The sequence below is a fragment of the Xyrauchen texanus genome, chromosome 44, assembly GCF_025860055.1.
Source record: "Xyrauchen texanus isolate HMW12.3.18 chromosome 44, RBS_HiC_50CHRs, whole genome shotgun sequence".
NCBI classification, from domain to species: Eukaryota; Metazoa; Chordata; class Actinopteri; order Cypriniformes; family Catostomidae; genus Xyrauchen; species Xyrauchen texanus.
In genome coordinates, this window is record NC_068319.1 from 27,977,632 (window position 1) to 28,000,888 (window position 23,257).

Below are 23,257 nucleotides of genomic sequence, written 5' to 3' on the forward strand. Positions count from 1 at the left end.
ATTTGTGTGGGTGTGGTCTTAGACAGCTGCCTATGCAGGAAGGAGGCAACTCACTAGGTTTTAGAACAGACCCCAAAATTTTTCCCCGGTTCATGTAGCTCTGAAGGTCATGAGCACAATCATAGTTCTTACCGGCTGCGGCTGCTCGGCGATACAGCAGTTGAAGCACAACCAGAATTCACTCATGACTAGCAGTCAGTCCTACAGTTCGGCTGTGCCAGTGTGCCCAGAGGCGCTCTGGGGGGTTGGACGGGGCACAAGTGCTCACTGAGTCTTAGTTCCTGAAGGATCTTGATCTGAGCTGGCTGGTCTCAAGGGTGCAATCTGTGATAATGGTGGAGTTATTCAGCCTGAGGTGCTGAACAGTGGCAGAGAACAGCGGGGGTTGAGGGGTGGCAGAGATCCAGACAGGAAGCTTCTATACGGCTCACTACACTGAATAAACACTCACACCTGCAGGACACAGGAAGATTCTGTTAGATCATTTCAACATAGATAGATCCTTTTGCAGATAATTTACCTGAAATTGCCTGTGAGACCCACATATGCACATATTAGCGGGAAACAACACTCCATTTTCTAAATCCCGACATAAATGGCTTTCCACCTTCTGGAAACTAAGGACAGGATGTCCAGTGAGGCTGTGTGTGGCTTGTTCTTGGTGATGAGTTTAAACTGATGCTAACAGCTGTACAATGTTTCCAATCCCAGAGGTATGTTTACTGTTTGACATCTAGATGAGGGGGTACAAAGGTTGGAAACTCTAATGGTGGTTTGTTAAAGTAATTAGTGTCAAGAGTCCCCGGCTCCAGCCAATAAATCGCTCCATAGCATTAAAGAGCCGGCTGGGTATAATTTTACCACTAAACACAGGCCACTTTCCTTAAGCTGAACACTTATTACACAATTAACAATCCATTTATAAACTAGAACACACTTGAAATGCTTACAATCAAAAGCAGGTGCAGTGAACACCTGACAAACATAAAAATTAGGGGAACATTGGCATTTTCTCACAGCATGGCAAATCTCTATTGAAGAGGTGCATTGGTTAACTAAAATGTAACCTAGAAAGGAAATGCAACAAGTTCTCATTCTCAAGGAATGAAATATGACCACTTAGTCACTATATAGATCGCCAAAGTGCACCTCAGCATCTGTTTATTTTACATCTGAAGCTCAGTTAATACAGATACCCCAATGAGTATTCTGCTTGAAATGTAACTTTCGTGCTCAGATCAAATTCTAAGTTGTTTGTTTCCAAGTATTTTCGTTAATAATGTAAAAAAAGGTGTTTATTCAATTTCAGCATATATACGTACATATATAATTGCTGTAATTAACCCTTTAAGCTCTGAAGGTGTTTTTAGAGATTTCCTGTTTTAGTGGCATGCCAAAATTAAAGTCTAATAACTTGAGAGAGAAAAAACAAGGAGGGTCAAGTGTTTGTTATCATTGTATAGAAAAAAAATTATTATATAATTTATGATAAATTCTGAGACAGCCTAAGAAACATTTAGCCAAATATGTACTTTTCATCTTATTTTTCTGATGTGACATTAATATATCTCTGGGTGTAAATAAAGTGGCTCTGAAAAACTGCTTTTGTTTTGTTCCCAATCATGTCAACTGCATGTGATCAACAATTTGTGTTGATATGACAAAGCAATCAAAAGTTCTAACATTACAAACATAATTTATCCTAGTTTACAAAAATGTCTCCATGTGTCCAAAAGCCTCTCCAAACAAATAACACATAATAATTGTACATAGGAACTAATTTCACATGCAAACATAACAATGACTAAAGGTATACATAGCGTACAGAAATTATTTCAGTCATGAGATTTCACTGAATGAGTATCATTCTGTGCCATTTGAGTCATCATTGAGTGATGATCCTGGTGGCCATATGTAACATTGTGCTTTGTGTTTATTATCTAATGATCTATGCATCCGATTACGATGTGTGTGGGTATATTTTATGTCCCTTTATTTCTCGAGAAGTTATAAGTGAAAACGCAGCATATAAGCATCACCAACATAATGGTCAAAGACATTTACTTATCTATTCCTCAATATATTGTTTTCCATGAGTAAAACAAATAGGCTGGATGTATTCTACTCTTTGAGAGCTTTTCAACAACATATGACACATTGCTATTTGATGAGTTAGATGTTTTTATCGATTGCAATAATTTGTACAGTGTAATTTTTTTAATATAAATTATCAAAACGGAACACTTCTGACTTCTCTGCAAATTTCGAAGAACTTGTTCAGTCTTGGTCATAATGCCTACTTGCATTGTAAAGTACAGCTTCTAAGCTTCAAATGATACCTATTTTGCATTGGTCAAGGCTGTAGTTATTAATATTTTGACAATTATTTTTACGTCTCGTGGGCTCGCCAGCAGGCAAATCCGAGTTTAAGGGTTGAAGTGTATTAGCCAATACCATGTATATAAAGGAGAGTAATTGATGAATTAACTGTAATTTTTGGAAGAGCTGACCCTTTAAACTTCATATCTTAATGAAATGAACATTATTTCAAGAGAATTTCAATACAAGATGTCCTATTCTAACTATTTTAAAATGTGTTATTCATATGACTGTAGAAAAGGTGGCAGACAAATGCAGCTAAGAGGTACATCCTGTGCTGAGAACAGACGATCAGAACTAAAATGCGTGAGCCAAATCTGTATGGAAATGAGCACTGGAACAGAGCGGCTCTCTGTGTGCTGTCTTCCGCTGCTAAAATTATCCATGTATTTTTATCTCCTTTGATTTCTTCATTGATGTGACAGTGTCTGGTTTCAACACAGTCTCTTCATCTTGGACTAATCAATAGAAGATCTAAGAGTGGACAGGATGTGAGATTATTTCAAGATGAACTGGATCCACCACATGCTGGGCTTGACCATTAATCACCTTTAAAGGCACAAGACTGCAGCCCACAATTAGATTATAATAATGTGGCTGAACATGACCAATCACCAGAATATGTTCAAGATGGTGAAATGAACCAAGAATTGAGTTGTACTGTCAATTTTCATTCAACTGTACATTACATTTTCATTTCAAAGATTATTTCTTGCTTTTAAGAAGTCTAAAAACATGTGGACATTTGTGACACATATACTATAATATAATTTAATTAATTAATAAAAAATAAAAAAAAAGTTTGGCAGAATATCAAAGAGTTTGACATTTCAAAAGGGAAATTTTTTAAACGTAGCAGCTTGGTGCATTTACATAGAATGTGCAGTCACAGGTTTATAGGTGCATTTAGGCTATTGTTATTTTACTATGGCTTCTAAACGCTGCTCATTCAATCTGAAATTAGAGTATTAACTATACTTTTCTTGATATTCACATTTAGCCTTTTTTTCACTGCTGTCATACAGTCGAGGGGTCTATCAGCAAAGACCTGCACCATTTTTGGGTCACGACCCACTAGTTGAACACAACACTAGAGACTATTAACACGCCAATAACAACTAAAACAGACTAGCAACTTCGTTAGATTAATAACACTAAACCCTAAAATAATTCAGCCCGTGACTTCAAGAAAGACATAACTGATCTCATATAATCATATACAACATACATATCACATACAGTACAAATGCAACAATGCCCAAAGTGAACAACTAACTACAATCTTTAAAAGGAATTCAAACCAATCTTTACTCACCATGCTGCTCCAATGATGAACTGAGCAGAGAGGCAAGATGCAGCCTTAGTGTATTTACCACCCAGTGTGAGCAGGACTAAGGAGCCTTGAGCTCCGACCGTGCTCCGCTCTCCAGGAGGCCTTTGTCTCTCACTCAGTTACGGATCAGTGGGTAAGTGGCATTCATTCATTGCATCACTGACTCCCGCCCCAACCCAGGGCTCGTGTGCGCTCCTGATCTAAGCTCCACCTCCAACCACCCCAACGGACCCACCACACTGGAGGCATTTATGTAAGCGCCATCCTCCAACTAAACAAGAGTTTTCCACACTGGTGCAGATTACGTAAGCAACGCCGGGAAGGATAAATGCTTGCAAATCTAGCTCCAATGAAAATGAGTATTTACACTTGGTCACTAAATAGCTATATAATCATGAAGACCAAGTATGCATTCGAGACAGATAGCAATCCGATCACTCAACTGTATATAAGATGTGACTCAAAAACTCAAACTAAGGACACATACGTAAACTTTACTCCTCCCCAACGGATCTATATCAGTATACGTTAATGGAAGTTTGGGAGCCCCTAAAGGACAAATAAAATGCAGCACATTACAGCTTTTGGCGTATCGTAATGCTAACCAAGTACGGTTTTTGTAAGCTGTATCAAGTGCAGCAAACTTTCGCTGCCCTGCATTATTATTGTCACAGAAGTGAACCTTGTTATAATTCTGTATAGCGCAGGAGTAGTAGATCAGATTTGTATCTGTTTTGGGGAGACCCATTAATGTGGCCAAGTTTAAATGGCATGGGCATACCCGATCAGACCTGATCAGCAACATGATCGATCAAAACACATGAAGTAACTAATGTGTAAATAGGCCCCTTGGTTCTCAACTGGTTCTTATTTGAAGACCCAATTTTACACTGGACATAAAGTTGCAACCCAAAACAGTACTAAAATTGTTTATTTGTTTTTGAGGTTGTCAAGCAACCTGTCCATGTTGACAAGAACCTAATTTGGTTAGCTTCTACCATGTGACAGATACATTTGAACACCAAAACCCTAGATTTTTTATTTGACACACAGCCTTTGACATAAACAATAAAATATGTTGTTCCCTAAACATAATTATATGGTTAGTTGCATTTAATTTTTTGCATTTAGCATTGTTTATTTTCCCATGTGGTCCAAGACCCTATCAGAACAGACCAGCTGATAACCACCGATCTAGAGATCTAGAGACTTTAAATTACTCATCATGTTCACAGTTCCACATAAGTGCATTAGGACATGACTTCGTGTTCTCAGTCCTGGATTTTTGTCTTAAAAAATCAAAAGTGCTAATGTTGGAATACTGGCTATGAACACATGAACTTGAGATCAATATACAACATAGGAAATGCAACTCAGTAAAAATGGTAGCTTGAAATCCAGCTGCCCTTTTTGAAGCTCAATAGTCAAAGCGCTACGCAGCACAATTGCTTCCATTGTTGCAGGGGGATTTTAATTCCTCCATCATTGGGTTTGTTGCCATGGTAGCCGGTTGGGGCAGGGGGTGCACAATTGAATCCACAACCTATATACACTCATGGAGCACTTTGTTAGGAACACCTGTACACCAACTTTTTTATACAATTATCTAATCAGTTAATCATGTAGCAGTAGTGCAATGCATAAAATCATGCATATATGGGTCAGGAGTTTCAGTTAATATTCACATTAACCATCAGGTGAAAAAATTTGATCTCAGTGATTTCAATCATGGCATGATTGTTGGTGCCAGATGGGCTGGTTTGAGTATCTCTGTAACTGCTAATCTCCTGGTATTTTTATGCACAACAGTCAGAATGGTGCCAAAAACAAAAGACGGCTATATAATAGGGGTACAGGAATTTGCACTGGGAGATAAAGTTCTTACACCCCACATCTAGCTGTAAATTACTCGCCTAATGGCAAGGGCCGCTTTGAGGTCACACGGCGAGTCAGGGAAATTGATTATGAGGGGCTCCACCTCAATCTCCTAAAACTATGGAGAGAGTGGTCCCCGTGACTTTGGCGGCAGTGGTTCTGGAGAGGAACTCGGACTGGAGGTGAACTTAAAAGCCATCGTTCGAGTCCCCCTGGTCACTTGCAGAGACCACCTCTCACCGTCACAAGTCAGGGAGGTTGCCCGGTTGCAAGGAGAATTCTCTGACATGTTCTCATAGACCTCCATTTTGAAACGACCCCAGGGGTAGTGGTATGCAGTCATCCCTATCGGTTACAAAGAGCACAAAACAAAAGTAGTTTGGAAAGAATTATAGGTCATGATAGACATGGGGGAAATAGAAGAAACCCACAGTGACTTGGAGACTGGGTGTGAGCTGTGGTGTTGGTTCCGAAGAGTGATGATCCGGTTCTGTGTGGATTATAGAAAAGTCAATGCGGTTTGATAAGTACCCGATGCCTCAGATTGATGAACTGCTCAATCGGCTAGGTGCGGCTCACTTTTATTCAACACTGGATTTAACAAAGGGATATTGGCAGATCCCCTTAACTCCCATGTACCGTGAAAAAACTGCATTTTCCACACCATTTGGTTTACACCAATTTGTCACCCTTGCTCGGGGCCAAGGATACATTTCACCAGCTAATGGACAGAATTCTTCAGACAGCACGCCACTTACGACGCAGATCTGGATGACATCATTATTTACAGTAACGATTTGCCGCGGCACCTGCAGCATTTGAGGGCTATCCTGAAGTCGTTGAGATGGGCAAGTCTCCCGGCAAACCCTAAGAAGTGTGCAATTGGACGGGTGGAAGCACGGTATCTGGGCTTTCACTTGGGTCATGGACAGATGCGGCCCCAAATTGATAAGACCACAGTAATTGCCCAAGACCTAAGACCAAAAAGGAGGTGAGACATTTCCTAGGGCTGGCTGGCTATTATCGTCGGTTTGTGCTAAATTATTCGACCGTCACCAGCCCGCTGACTGATATAACTAAAAAGGGGGCAACAGATCCGGTCCAGTGGGCCAGGCCGTGTCAGCAGGCGTTCACACAAGTTAAAGCTGCACATTGCAGTGGGCCATTATTGCACTCTCCTGACTTCTCTCTCCATTTAATCAGACAGGGGTTTGTGAGTGGTACTGTTCCAGATTTTGGAGGGGATGAGCGCCCTGTGCTGTAAATTATACACAAGTTCTCAATGAGAGAAACTAGGTACAGCACAATCGAGAAGGAGTGTTTGACCATCAAGTTGGTGGTCATCACCCTCCGGTACTATCTGTTGGGACGTGCTTTCACCCTCTGTTCAGACTAGTAGGGGTGTGGCTGAGCGACAGCTGTGGAAAGCGAGGCAGAGAGAGTGAGTACGGTAAGGATTGACATCTGTGAGAAATCACCTCTAACAGCTGTTTTGTGTTGCAGTGAGAGTGGAGAGGGATTTAAAAGGGCAGTTTAGACTGCCGGGGGAGAGAGAGAGAGAGAGAGAGACGCACAAAGCTATGTGTGTGTGTTTGAGTGTTGGCTGAAAAGGAACACATTTTTGTGAAAATAAAAAGACTCAAGTTGGATTGTTATATGGCTCCCGCTTCTTCCTATGGAGAGAGTTAAGTACCTTGACACAAATTCTCTCCACTGTGACAGCAGCACATTCTGACGTAATCAAGCTTTCTCTCGATAACCGCTAGACAAGACCTTCTTTTGTGATCCAGATCACAAGATCACATCCTTTCAGGCCTCTATAGACTCATTGCCTGTCTCCGTTAACTGTCAGATAGCCTTTAAAAACCACTGATTGCTAATCTCACGTCTCCCAGACAGATGAAATTAACAACAAATAAGATTTCCCGGCTTCCATGACTGATCCTATGCTTTTAAAAATACATAACAGAGCTGTGCTTTCCCTTTAAAATAATGAGGATAGATTGAAATTATATAATAATAATATGGTAGACCGAGTACAGTTTCATGCAAGTTTGAACTGTCATTTTCAGTGTGCACATACACATTAGCATCCTGTCTTGGCATGAGAAATTTTAAGAAATTATTGAGAAATTATTATATAAAGTCTGTTTCGGGGGGTACGTTTTACATTGTCTTACTCCTCTTTAATCGCTAATAAATCATTATACCCTGACTATGAAAGCAAAATAAATTAATTAATAAATTGGCAGAGAGGGGGCCTGGGTTGCTCAGTGAGTAAAGATGCTGACTACCACCCCTGGAGTCACGAGTTTGAATCCCAGGGTGTGCTGAGTGACTCCAGCCAGGTCTCCTAAGCAACCAAAATGGCGCTTGGTTGCTAGGGAGGGTAGAGTCACATGGGGTAACCTCCTTGTGGTCGCTAAACTGTGGTTTGCTCTCGGTTGTGCTGGATGATGCAGTGGATGATGCAGTGGATGGCGTGAAGCTTATGTCTCCGTGGTAATGCGCTCAGCAAGCCACGTGATAAGATGTAAGGATTGACGGTCTCAGACACAAAGGCAACTGAGATTCATCCTCCACCACCCAGACTGAGGTGAGTCACTACGCCACCACGAGGACTTAGAGTGCATTGGGAATTGGGCATTCTAAATTGGTGAGAAAAAGGGGATAAAATTATTTAATTAATTGGCAGAAAGCCAGATAGAAAGATATACAGTATATTATACAGGATGGATGGATGGATAGGATGATGGATGGATGGATATAGCAGATAGATGGATGGATGGATAAATGGATGGATGGATGGATGTGACAGACACTAGGGGTGTAATGGTTCAAATTTCTCATGGTTCAGTTTGTTTCACAGTTTAAGGGTCACGGTAACTGTTACAAAACCATGACATTAGGAAGCTGTACATCACTATAAAATGATTAACCTTGCTATAAGAATGCATACGAGAAGGGATGTTGTGGTAATGCTGCTTGGGTATTTTAATCATACATGAAAATCCCACATGAACACCCCAAGTGCTTTAGTTATTGTTTCATGTCTTCTGAGTGCCTGCATAAAAATGGAAGGGAGTGTGTGCAGTTTCGGCTCACCTGCGTCTCTTTCCCTGGGTGATGTCGGCATAAATGATTAATCATGTATCAATGTATTACTATAACAGCATCTTAATCTCATGAATCAAAGCGCATTATTGACACTCGTGACAGATTACAGCTGAGCAAGGAAACAGAAAGAACTTGCGTGCATGTTTTACATAAACCCTCACCTGCATTATTTACATATATTTCCAGTATACAGCACTCATGTCAAGCGATGTCTGCAAACAGTGCCTGTTTTGTAAACATCTTTTGACCGTCACTGCTGTAACTGACTGCAAATAGAAAATTAAATGCAGGGGGCTTCTCTATCAGCGTTTCGTTTTCTCCACCTGCCATTTTCAGCTACACACAAAGCTTGCGGAACAGTGATGTCATCAAGTTGACCCACATGTAACACAGGTGGAGCGTTTTGATAAACTGTTAGGTTTAGCAAAAATGTAGTGATATGGTATCTGTGTGAGTAGTTTGCAGAGCATTGCCGATCTAAGAAGCATTCTCAACTTGATGCAAAGATATAGCATGATGTGTCTGATGCATCACACCTAGCAGCATGTATGAAAGGCTGTTCTTTGACTACAAATGTCACCAAGTCTGACATGACATGTTTGCATTACTGCACCAATGGTAGAGGGTTTATTTCCCAATGGATGGATGGAGCAGATGGATGGATGGATGGACGAATGGATACAGCAGATGGATGGATGGATGATAGACACAGTAGATGGATGGATGGATGGATGATGGATGGATGGATGGACGGACGGACGGACGGACGGACGGACGGACGGACGGACGGACGAACAGACAGATAGACAGACAGACAGACTGCACGTTTGAAAAACTGTTAGGTTTAGCAAAACTGTGGTGATATGGTATCTGTGTTGTTTGCAGAAGATCGCAGATCTAAGAAGCATTTTCAACTCAATGCAAAGATACAGCATGATGTATCTGATGCATCACACCTTGCAGCATGCATGAAAGGATGTTCTTTGACCACAAATGTCACCAAGTCTGGCATGACATGTTTGCATGTCTGCACCAATGGTAGAGGGTTTATTGCCCTCTGCAAAGAAAGAGGTAACAAAGCCCTGCCTTACACGGCCATTACAGCCAACTGGCAAAGTCAACATCAAATACCTAGATACTTCAACTATTGACCAGTTGCTTAATAAAACCACTACTGTCTGCGCAAAGATCTAGGCATGATGACAATGTGATTTCTTAAAGGAATTCAGAAACACATACATGACTCAAAACATCAGTTTGTGCATATTTATAAATGGTATTCCTGAATATTTGCCATTTCTGGGTTGTGAAGACTTATCTTGTGAAGACATCACAATCTTCATAACCACTGTGCCCTCCAGGTCAGGTGGACTGTTCTTCAATTAGAGCACTATAACTCTGCCATCATTTGCTCACAAGTAACTATTAAGTATACTATACTTATAATTATTTTAATTATTATATATTTGTGATAAATAAAAGGAATGTTAACATTATATGATTTAGAATTATTTTATTTGACTCCACTTAAAATGTGATAATCGAAACATTCTGGGGGAATGTTGTACATTAAAGCCCACATCTCCAGAAGTGAAGTGATCGTTCTCTTGGTCATTAGCGCATTAATAAAGAGCGTTTTCCAGTGCTCCGATAAAGTGTGATATTGTGTGTCATTGTCATTCTTGTCAAGCTCCTTTACAACATAAAAGAAATACAAAACCATTAAAGTACTCCATATGACAATGCATTATATTCAAAGTCTCTTGAAGCCATAGAGTAGTTTTGTGAATTGCAAAGGATGCGTTTAAAAAGAAAATATCTGGTCACGCTGCTGTTTGCAGTGCTGTGGTTTGCAATATGTGAGCGTCCACACTAATCCCATCTCAGATGTAGATGCTTGATCTTTCAGTTCACTTAAATCATGTATTGAGAACAGCATCAGATCTCATCGTTTCTGAAAATGTTTGGCTGGAACCGAAATGTCTGGACATATTGGGCTGATAACCGAAACCGAATACACATGTCTGGTCAAAATGTTTCCTCAAAAGTGGGTGTCTGCTGTGTTTCAGGAGGTGAGAAGGGCTGTAAGGTTGCGATCTAGTTTGGTGATCCCCCTGCTCAAAAACCCTTTTGGGCATGAACACCGAACTTTTTTGTTTACTCTATTTTATAATACATTTTGTAATAGAAAACGTGGTTTCGGTGCATCCCTAATAATAACATTTGCCAAGAATTTGTTCAATTATTCCAAACAATGTCTACTTTAAAATAATAATTTTGGTTTCCAGTCCAGTGTGTCCAGACATTTTGGTTTCGGACAAGAATTTTCATTTCAGTGCACAATTAATTTCAGCAGAGTTTGGTATTAGCAAGTTGCTAAGTTAATGATGCAATACTCTAATATGCATAAAAATACATAGCACACCCAAACAAAAAACAAAGCATTAGTCTGAACTACTATTCAGTTGTAGCACTACTTGCTACTTTTCAGTATTAAATGAATTATATTTATAATCAAAATTTCTTTGTCCGCCATATTGGATGGATTTTTTCACTGAGCTTGTTGCAATGCATTATAGGATTCAAACAATGTTGACTTGTAATTTGGTATAAAAAAGGTCTCTTAGAAGGCAATAATCATGCTGACTATCATTTAAAACAAACTTCACATGCAGACTGCACCTATACAACATGATCACACAAGAAGTTGGCATGTTGTTTCTGAGAGTTCCAGTAGATCGGCCACGTTATGCCAACTCCTTAACAAGCACCATCTGATATCAGATATTTTTGCGTCGGTTAACCTTTCCCTGAGTCGCAACCAAAAGCGCATTGCATCAGTGGGAGACCCAGGTTCGGATCTCGCATTGAAACCAGGAAGTAATTACGTTTGCATAATCAGTGACTAAAGTCATTCTGAGGTTTCATTTTCCTCTGTAACCCTAAATTTTACTCCACTGCTGGTTAGGTTTATGTTTGAGGTTTGGGTGGGGGGGATACGTTTTATAAAATATGCTTTCTCTTCACTGTATTACAGCCTGTACAGCTGAAAACAACTTGCTTCACAACTGCTTTTGGCACCCCTCTGTGGACATTTCACCTGGAATATAGAGCTCACAAGTGCCCATATGCCCTACAACACTTACCACTTTGGCCACTGGGGGAGTGTTTCTCATTTCGGTTAGCACAGACCGATTTTATTTAAGGAGAAGTAGACAAACTGTTTCAGATTTCACCGTGAGATTAGTCTGACCTATGATGCCTTAAAATACTGCCTATGTAGGCAGCTATCTATGATTAGGAACAAAGCTTCAGTCTTCCATTTTAACTTCAAAATCATCTTCAAAATCATGATATGATTTTCGTGATGCACATACGAATCATGTAAACCATTTAGCATGTCCCTTATGATCTGAAATACAGTTTCTAAAGCATGACAACGCAGACCAAATTTGCCTGGTGTCCGGTTTATAGTTGATTTGATTGGCAAGGTTTGAATTCATCTAATTTCCAGAGTATTTTTATAGTGTCGGCCTCCAGACATGAATGTCTGAAGTTAAAAACTACTTCCTCTTAACCCTGTTCCCAGATACTCTCACTGGAGCTGATTTAAAAACACATGTCATGCTGTAATGAACAGGCAGGGAAAAAGTGTACACTTCATGAAAGTGATTGAAATAACATCAATGATGTGCTTTTACACATTTTCTCAGAGGTTGAAGGAAAATTATGCAGAAAAGAGCCTTCTGGTTCAGCTCACATTCACTTAACTTACTTGTAACTATTCTTTTTAAATCATAAATCTCACCATGTAGGAAAGGTGCCAGATAAGTTTGTTAGGGTAACCCAAATACCCCAAGGTAAAACACTACTTAATATTGTACATTGTTTAGTATCAGTCACATAAATTCAAGCCCAAATGAATACTGCATAATGTTATAAACTGAAGTATGTTCGGCTCTTCTGCAAAGGGCAAAATTGAATTAAAGCTGCAATGCCACAAGCTCTCAAGGCCGAATGCCAAAGTACAATTACTCAAGGAATTTCTGACCATCGCACAGAGGAGAGGTCTTCAGTATGGGAGGATCTCTTAAAGAGAATCATATGGAGTCTAGATTAGATTAGGACACTCCGGAGCATTCTGCAGTGATGACTGCAAACACGTGGCTTAACAGCGTGTCAAATACTTACAAGAAAATTTGATGGCTTGAGTAAAAAATGCTATCTCACCATCTAGGTATTAAACCAGTCCTGGAATACCCTCTTGTTTTGTCTTGAATTTGAGAATTTAGCCAGATTCCTGTGCTTATCACAACATAAAGATCATTTGTTTTGCTCTTAGATCACATAATTGGGTGCTATCCAAAAAATAGCTACAGCTCTATCAGAAGCTTGCAGTCCTTGAGATGGACCGAATTAGTTTGAAGACCGGTTTATTTTATTTATATGAGACGAATACGAAGAAACTTAGTTATACGAAAATACAGAATGGGTAATTCTACAAACATATTGCTTGGCACAACAAAAAGCAGAGTTTAGTTGGTTACAGTGCCGAGCAATGCTGCAACTTGGCTCATTTTCACAGAATTCAGCGGATGTTTGGTTAGGGCTGAGCGATATGGCAAAAACATTTAATCTTGATTTTTATCAAATTTATGGCCGATTCACGATTAGATTATTTCAGCTATTAAATGTACTCCAACATGATTCAAATTGTATGTTCTTTAATAGAATGCAAGGCAAACTGGTGATACACAAACATGCTGATTAAGACATAATTTAAGACATAAATTAAGTAAATTCCGGAACTGTCAAATCTGCAAGAAAATAACTTTTATCTGATTGGCAGGCAGATATACAGAAGTTTATCGCAGTCCAGACGAGACCAGACCATAAGTCTAATTTTCCATAACCGTATGACTTTCTTTCTTCTATGGAATATAAAAAAGATATAATGCAGAATGTTCAGAGTGCTCTTTTCCATACAATGAAGCTCCAAAAAGGAAATAAATAAATAGACTGAAACAGAATGAAATTTAAGTCATTATTCGCTGTAAGTCTTCCTGTCTGCCTTAGTACTCAAATCTCATTTGCGAATCTTGTTCAATTCTAATATAGCGCTTCAAGAGGTATGGTGGTAGTTTTGACATCATGAAGTCAAATGGCATTAATTCTTGCGTGTCTTGTATTTATGCTATTCCTGGCATGACATGTCATGATGCGCAATATTTTAATTGAATAAAAAAATTGAGAGGTTCGGTGCAGGGGACGATTTTCAGCAAATAACTACTACGGTCAAATTTCGGTCTGTCCCTCACACCTTTTGGTTCCTCATACAAAGCTATCTTTGAGTGCTTTTTTAAAAACTTCTTGTAGCTTGATAGCCTCAAGCCCAAAGTATACTTTGGTGAGACACAAACGCTGAGCGTCTGCATACAGTACGCAAGCACAAAACACGTAGCCCAATTTTTCTAACCGTGCATCTTTCAACAAGCAGAATGCGTTTGGGCTTTAAGTTATTTGCACTAATTTTGGGGTTCACCAAGTGGCAACACATACATTTTGACCCATAATGCTGTCACGCTATAAAAGGATGTAATCACTGCTAAATATCAGGTGATGAAGGTAAAAACAACAATAGTGGATGTACAAGTCAAGAGTGCACGTGTCAGGAGATACCTGCATTTGTAGAACTCGAGACTAAAGGAATATAAAGGCATCTTTACTGTTCTAAACTCCTGAAGAGAAATAGTCTCATAACAGTCGTAGCATGCATGTGGGAAAACAACTCTGGACATTCTTTAAAGGATTTATTTTTGTCTGAAATCATTTTATATTTTAGGTGAACTATAGTGATGGGATGTCCAAGTAATTTCCATGAACAAATTGACAAATTACATCATTATGTGTTGCCAGTCATTCCAGTCAGCGCTGAGAAGTAAATAATTAGTCGTGTTTCCACTATCGGGCCAAACGAGGGTGTGCTAGTTCGTGCCAGAGCCAGTTACGTTCCCACTGTCACGTTCGAGGGCTTCATTGTGCATCCTCTGGGTTTTCTTGGGGCCAATGGCCTTTGGCTTGCCAATTACCCTTGGACAAAACAAGGCTAACCGGGGATTGAGGCGGGTTCAATGTCAAAGGCGGAGTTTTGCTGAATTTGCCAGGTTATGTATCCAGCACACAACGATACAAGTTCGGGGAAAAAAATGCAGACATTACTTTCCATGGTTTGGTGAACTTTCATATATGGTGTGCTGGGACATTGTCCTGATGTTAGTGGAGAGATCACTCGGGACACCATGGCAGTTACAGTTGGCGAGTTGTCTAACTTATCTATCTTATTACTAGATAACATGATACCTCAGCTTGAGCTTTCTTCTTGCTTGTGAAATGGGTGGGGTGTGTAAAGTTGGCACCAGAGCAGCGTATTATGGGTGGGTTTTAGGGCAATTGGGCTGTCATAATATTCTAATTTTAAAGTCAGCTGATTCTTAAATTGACATTGTTTTCTTAGTCCACATAGTGGGCACAATAAATACATAAACATACATTACCATTAAGTTATTAAGAACATTCCTGGCTGTTAAAAGGAGCATTACATTTTCACCTAATGTGCATAAATTAAATAAATAAAAGGTTTCGGTCAGTCCATATTCTCACTTGCACTGATGCCACAGTATACTACCCCAGACTCAAGCTATAATAACAGCGAAATAGCACATTGTTTTTTATTCGTTACAGTTGTATGTAGGGTAGCAATATTCCTAGATAGCAGAGGTATTCGGCTGGACTGGTGAAGTGGCTCAGACAATGAGCACAGGCCAGGGGCTGTTCAATCAGATGGAACACAACAGAATGGAACAAAACGAGAGAATCTCGAGACACACATTTCCAAGTTGAAAGCCTTTCCTGACAAAGCACTTAAAAAACAAAATTACTTAGTCTGAAAAACACTTATGAAAGAGCAAGAAGCAACGGCATCTTGAGACACCTGCTTTCTGTTAAACTGTATTTGTTGTGCTGTGTCTAGCCTTTTTTAGGGCAATAATGCGATCGATCTGTAGACTTTGTCAGTTCTTGGCATACATCCAAAAATCGAATGCACAGTTTTAGTATTTTGTTATTTTCTTAAATTTGACAAATATTCACATTTTAATTTGACAGCCCTGTAGGGCAATGCTGCAAGGGTTATTGGCCCAATGGTGGGAAACGCAGACCGATTTTGGTCTTCCGGCTTGAGGTCCGAGGCTATTGGCCCAGGCTGGCCAGTTGATAGTCCTTGCTCGCACGGCCCGATAGTGGAAAAGCTGCTATTATTTTCCCAAATTATAACAGAATACATGTTCAGCAATCTATAACACCATACTATGCCAGTCTGAAGTCAAAAGACACACCTTGAACCATCCAATGAGACGAGAGTCTGAGTGAAATTGATGTACTCTGTTTTTCAACCAGTACCTACTAAAAACTGTCGTTTCCAATGAATTATAGTCATCCATTTTAATCAAGATTTTGGATCTAAAAATAGGAGAGCATTCTCAATGTATATTTTAAATGATGCCAATGACAGCTAAATCTGAAGCAGGCCCAAATTTGGCACAATATCAACAGCATAGACCACTGCCTGAGTGTGCAGATATACAGTAGGATGCTGCAACCTGAATGTGAGTCAGTCTCAATCACAGGTTTTTACTGTGTCTATAGGACATGTTTCTTGTTTTACTCACCCATTTTCAATATTTATTGGGTTTTTGTTGTGCAAATATTTGTATCCATCCTATTTATTGTATCTTACTGTATCTATGGGTGTTTTAACTCTCGTTTTATCTCTAATTCTTATTTAAGGTGACATTTTGTACAAGAATGGGGAGGGTTCATTTTAAAATAATGGTATGTTACACCTGGAAAAAGTAGGAAAAGTTTGATTTTTAAACCACCCACCACTAGAGGGAAGGCAAGATGGACGATGAGTGTTTGGGAGCACATGGACAAGGTTGCTAGCGCTGCTTGAGCACAATATACTCCAGACTCCATTGTTTAGGGAGGGGAGTAATGCTGTTAGTAACTAAAACAGGCCTAGTTTTTAGACCTTTTTTTCGGTAACCTTGTTTTTATGATTGCTACCTCTGATGCCATTCCTTCTCTCTGGTGTGACTCTCCTTGTGACTGCTCCTGTCCCTATCCCACTGAGTATGCATACATTCTGGAATCTGAGTTTGGATACATACTAGAATCTGAGTATGCTTACATACTGCAACTTTACACAGGTATTATGACTCAAATACTTTAGAATACCCTTTCCCTCTGGCACTACTGATAGCATATTGCCCATGGAAACCAGGAAGTAATCACATTCTCATAAAAAGTGATAAGCCCAATCCAGTGGTTATATTTTAGCTCTAAAATCAAAATTTGTCTTCACTGATGGTTAGGTTTAGAGTTGGGGTTTGGGAGCCTGGTTAAAGAAATATGCATTCTGGGGGGCCTGGGTAGCTCAGAAAGTAAAGACGCTGACTACCGCACCTGTAGTCGCAAGTTCGAATCCAATGCTTGTTGAGTGACTCCAGTCATATTTCCTTAGCAACCAATTGGCCCGGTTCCTAGGGTGGGTAGAGTCACGGGGTTAACCTCCTCATAGTCGCTATTAAGTAGTTCTCGCTCTCGGTGGGGCATGTGGTGAGTTGTGCATGGATGCCGCAGAGAATAGCATGAGCCTGCCACATGCTATGTTTCCGTGGTAACACACTCAACAAGCCACGTGATAAAATGCGCAGATTGACGGTCTCAGACATGGAGGCAACTGAGATTCGTCCTCCACCCCCCTGATTGAGTTGAGTCACTACACCACCATGAGGACTTAGAGCGCATTGGGAATTGTGCATGCCAAATTCCCAATGCATACCCAGAAATATGCATTCCTGTTGTCTGTATTACACAATTGACATCTAAAAAAATATGCTTTTGGCACCACTCTGAACATTTCGCCTTAACTGGAACTCACACGAGAAGGGACCGTCTGCATCCTGCATTACAACAGAAGACGCGCCTACTACACATTACACCCCCTTCAAATAACAGGTGAAATGCTAAAGTCTTGCAACAGTTGGATGTCACATTGACCAATCCCAATGTTTACAAATATTTCAGTGCATGCGCAGTAAGTAATGGCAGAAAGCCGGCAAACTGTTGTGTTAGATTTGACAAATTAGACGATTAAAAGAAAGTACAACACAAAGCCATCATAAATACAGACATATTCTTACCTATATAATTATTGAAAATGAAGAGGAGAAGAATCTAGCATATGCTAAGCTAATATGCTAACCGGTAAGCTTGTGAGCGAACTGGAGAAAACAGACTAGAGAATGTTTTATATCACCATTTATATTTTTGGATTAAATAATATATGTGACAAATATTTTAAACGTTATTCTTTGTTATATTTACAAAGTTAAAACAACATCAATAATACGCCTGATTTTTTCCCCCAAACCACGCCCTTTTTGAAAACTACCTTACTGTTGGTCGGCATCGGATCCATTCACGATCTTTCTGGAATCTGAACTATTCACAGTTGAATGTGTGATTGAGATGACTAATGAAAATGTTCCTGAGGATTTAGTCATGACATGGCTTAGTTTGCGCTCAGGTGGTTTGGGGAAATAAATCACGCCAATCATACAGTGATTGCATAGGATTTAAAAATATATTTTAGCCAAAAAAATCGATTTAAGATCCAAGGGGGGCGTTACTTGAGTGGGCGTGTTGTGTAGTGGGTGTTCCTTGTCGTCTTGCGTGGTATCCGAATACATAGGCAGCTGACTTGCTGTCTCATCAGTTAATGCCTTAACTGACAGCATTTTTGAATGAACGGAACTCTTAAAGGAATAGTTCACCCAAAATGGAAATTCTCTAATTATTCACTTACCCTGATGCCATCCCAGATGTGTATGACTGTTTTTCTTCAGCAGAACTCAAATGAAGATTTTTAAAAGAAGATAGAGCTCTGTAAGTTCCTTTTAATGAATGTACACGGGTGCCAGCCCTTCGACGACTCAAAAGTCACATTTAGGCAGCATAAAAGTAATCCATGCGACTCCAGCTGATCAATGAATGTCTTGTGAAGCAAATCAAGTTTGTGTAAAAAAATAAATCGATAATTAAATTCCTGCCAGCAGCTGACGCATCAAGCTTCTGTCAAATGTGACGTAAGCATGTCGGCGAGTTCACATGAGAATTCAGAAGAGCCGCTTATTTAAAATAGTAGAACGAATATCACGCAAGAGTTCGACCATTTCAAACAGCATCAGAGCCCTGGATGGAAGTGATGATTTAAAGTTAAAAATGTTTTAATTATCTACTTGTTATTACATAAACCTATTGATTCACTTCAAAAGACATTCATTGATCAACTGGAGTTGCATGGATTACTTTTTTGCTGCCTAAATGTGACTTTTGGGCTGTCGAAGTGCTGGCACCCGTGTACTTGCATTATAAGGACCTGACAGAGCTCTATATTCTTCATTTGTGCCCCCTGCTGAAGAAAGACAGTCATACACTTCTGGGATGGCACCAGGGTAAGTGAATAATGAGAGAATTTTCATTTTTGGGTGAACTATTCCTTTAAGGAAACTGTCTCAGAAGAGTTAGATAAGCACATTATTTTCAACCTACAGCCTCTGTAGGCTGCATTTTCTAGTTTTCGGATGCAGCCAGATACTCTTGACTCACACGTGCAACAACACTTCCAGCTTCGGCCACTGGGGGCACTGATTCGAATTTCGGTAAGCACAGACCGGTTTTAACTAAAGATATTTCTACCTCCAGTTGTAGAATTAAGTGTGATCAGTCTATAATGTATCCATGGTTAAAATGATTGACTGTATGAGTGCATGTCCTGTAACTGGTCATCAAGAAAAAAAGAAATTCCACTATTTTTAAACACCTTAATTAGACAACTTACACTTTAGACGACTCAATTCACATTTGCCACGTTAAAATAACAATTAGATACGTCATCGGATTTTACTAAAAAGGTGAGTGAAAAAAACAACCCTCTAAACTGCTTCCATACACCCATTTGTATTCAACAGTTTGTACAGCATTTTTTTTCCAGGCTGCGGCTTGTAGCACAATTTACAGTGTGTAGATCACAATGTTCCAGGGATACTTACCCCTGTGCTATAGGCAGCATAGTACATGTATTGACTACACATCTTGCAGAGTGATTCAAGCAACGTTAAACGTTATCATTATTAACACAAGATGACGTGTTTACGACAAAAACACCAATTCTTCAAGGGTTATAGAGAATGTGTTGCAAATTGTAAACCGGTTACCATTATTCTTAATAAAAAAATGGGATTAAAACCCATGTTCAGAATAAAGCGATTTCATCCCAGGTGCTTATAAATAAATAAAGGTCTATTGAGATGTTTCAGATATGAAGTGCATTCATGTGAAATGTTCATATGCATCATTTGTATGAACAGTTGTCTTACCGATGTGATGCTGATGCTGAACTCCGCGGCTCAGCTGAACAATGCGGTAAATGATCCTCCACCTGCGCTCGAGATCCGATGAGCTCCACCAACACACACACAACGAAGACCAATATGCATCCAGCACTGACATGCAGTGAGCATAAATGATCTTCTTCTTTGTGTCTTTTTCCGTTTGTAAAGGGGCAGTGTTAGAGAAGAACACTCGGCTGAGACGAAACACTCCCACTGCGTTTAGTGGACAAAAAAAAATCGAAACAGCGCCGCCTGTGGGTCAGTTTACAAAAATAAAACTAACATTAATTTACTGTTAAAGCGAAGTATCCTTGGCTGCAGCTTGCAGAACGGGGCGGGCATCACTTTGGGGGCGTGGCCACACGTGTTGCCTCACCCATAGCTTACTCTAATTGGCCTTATTCACGCTAGCGCCATCTTTGATTTTTAATGGGAATGACAACGAGGCTGTGAGGGATAGACACAGTCTCTTCAATGGGCTGTACCATAGTTTAAAGAGTTTTTGGATCATTCCAGGAACAAAACATTGATAAAATATATGTACAAGAACACAGTATACAATGAACTCCTGACAATATGATTTGTGGAAACTCAGATGTGATCAAGGAGCTTTACACAGCTTTATGCCGTTCGTGCCATTGAAGAGATGGTCTGTCCCTCATAGTCTCGTTGTCATTCCCATTAAAAATCAAAGATGGCGCTAGCATGAATAATGTCTACTTACAGTGTGCTTACGGAATAAGTTGGTGTACTTACATGATAGTAGATGCGTTTTAAAATAGTGGAGACCGATAATGATTATTATAGTGCTGTGGCTCGTTTAGTGATATGCAATCTGCAAACAGATGTAGTAGGAGTCTGAGTGAACAGCCTGTTGTTGTTTCATCAGTGTTGGAAGTTGAGGGCAAAATAACTAATCCTACTATGGCAAAGATCATCAGCTGTGGCTCAGGTGGTAGAGTGGGTCAGCTACCAATCGCAATGTTAGTCTCCCGATTTCTGCCCAACAGCTCATCATCATGAGTGATTATTTTGCATGATTAATAATAGATTCTTTCTTTGACCAAGTTTGTTTATACATGTGTAAAGTGATCAATGGAAAGGAGGAGGCGAGAACCGGCTTGACGATATAAATAATATTTTAATGAGAAACTTAAAACAAGGACACAACCACACACATGACGGACATGTCCGTGAACTATCACTCTCGTCACACCACCGTCTGCCATTAGCCTTTATCCCTCTCCAATGCTTAATTAGCCTGATAAGGGACCAGGTGTGTATGATCACGACCCAGCCCCACCCTCCACCCTGCCACAGCACACCATGTGCATCTACTCGATTTATTGATTACTCCGAATTTTAGGAATTTAGTCATTTTAATTTATGCCATCAATTAGAATAGAAACCTTTATTTTGGTCACACATTATACATACCTATATTTTTGCATATATACAGTGAAATGTATTAGATTTCACATATTCCAGCTAAGCTGGGGGTCAGAGTGCAGGGTCAGCCATGATACAGGGCCCCTGGAGCAGATAGGGTTAAGGGCCTTGCTCAAGGGCCCAACAGTGGCATCTTGGTGGTGCTGGGGCTTGAACCCCCAACCTTCTGGTCAGTAACCCTGAGCCTCAACCACTGAGCCACCACTGCTAAGCGGCTGATGAACTGATGATATTGATTATCTCTCCTCGCTCATTTCAGCCTTTATAAATCCTGATTTGTTCCTCACTTTAACATAGGATGAAATCCATGGAATTTAAGATTAAATATCACATGCAAGTAAGCACCATAATCAAATGGATAAGCTCAACTATTCAATATCTCTCAAACAATGATAACACACCAGCAATGACGACCACATCCCCTATCATGTATGTCTATGAAAGATGACTGAGCCAATGAGACTATGTTATGGGTGGGGCGACACATGTAGATCTGCCCTATATGTAGCACCTCCTCATTCTGCAGGCTGCAGAAAGGTCCTTCTCGTTTAAACTATACTGTAGGTGAACGCTCAAATTTACTATTTTTAATGGGTGAAATTAAACAGATTATTTCCCAGTCTAATTCTTTTTTTAGTCTGACCTAATCAAAACCTAGTAGACATGTTAATGAAGCTTTCACCCTCTGTAGTATCAATAAGCATACATGTTCTTTTCAGAAAGGTGACTGCTAGTCATTATATTAACACACTATCAGTTGTTTCCAACATCAATCCAGTATCAATCTGACACCAGCAAATTCACATGGTTGAAACAATAAACATATGCAAATAATAATAATAATAATAATTAATGCATGTTTGATCATGTTGAAATGTTGCTTACGTTCAGTTCTCATTCTCAACTCAATGTTGAGAATGTTTTTTGAGATATTAAATCTGCCTTGGGGTCTCTCAGACCCCACACAGAACTTCAATGAATGTTTTGGGAATATACATTAAAAATCAATTTTAAATGGTTTTAGCATAACATTTTAAACAAATGTTTAAAGGTGCACTCAGTAACATTTGTCTTTGTGTCATCTTGTACTCTGACACCTAGTGGCTTGGATGCAGCATAATTTAAAATCAATAGTTTTCAGTTTCAGATGACATTGTAGAAATGTAGTGATCACAGTCAGCCATGATTACTTTAATCAATGAGTGAAAGTGCCAAATAACAGGACGGTTACTGATATTAAGCTTGTAGTCTTAGGCTGGTCATGTGATTCTCACAAGGCATGTGATTCTCACAAGGCAGCCCCCATGTGTGGACACGTTCCATGTAAAATAAAACAGTTTTATAAGGTTCCATTTTAATGTGAGTGCTCATCATTTCCTACATATATTGCAAAATTACAATTCATGTCTTTAGGAGTTAAACCTTTATAATTTGGAAAAAATTATTACGCACACCTTTAAGCTTTTGATCCATAATTTCAGAATAAGTTTCAAAAAATATAAACCCACTAAAAGTAACACTTAACAATAATGTAGTATCGGTTAACATTAATTAATTACATTAGTTAACATAAACTCACAAAGAACAG

The 23,257-nt window shown here is 39.6% G+C and overlaps 1 protein-coding gene across 2 annotated transcripts in view; it reads right to left on the reverse strand.

The window, feature by feature from the left end:
- Positions 1 to 20,413, reverse strand: part of LOC127636826 (CDC42 small effector protein 2-like) — a 47,143-nt gene extending 26,730 nt beyond the window's left edge. Inside the window, exons 1-2 of one of the 2 annotated variants that reach the window (XM_052117578.1) lie at positions 20,206 to 20,413; positions 133 to 453 (exon numbers count right to left, since the gene is read on the reverse strand). In XM_052117578.1, coding sequence (XP_051973538.1) covers positions 133 to 186 — 54 coding nt within the window. In that variant the 5' untranslated portion in view covers positions 187 to 453; positions 20,206 to 20,413. Of the gene's footprint in view, positions 1 to 132; positions 454 to 3,694; positions 3,820 to 20,205 lie in introns of those variants that run through there. The other variant, XM_052117579.1, reaches the window with a different exon arrangement.
- Positions 20,414 to 23,257: the final 2,844 nt, after the last annotated feature.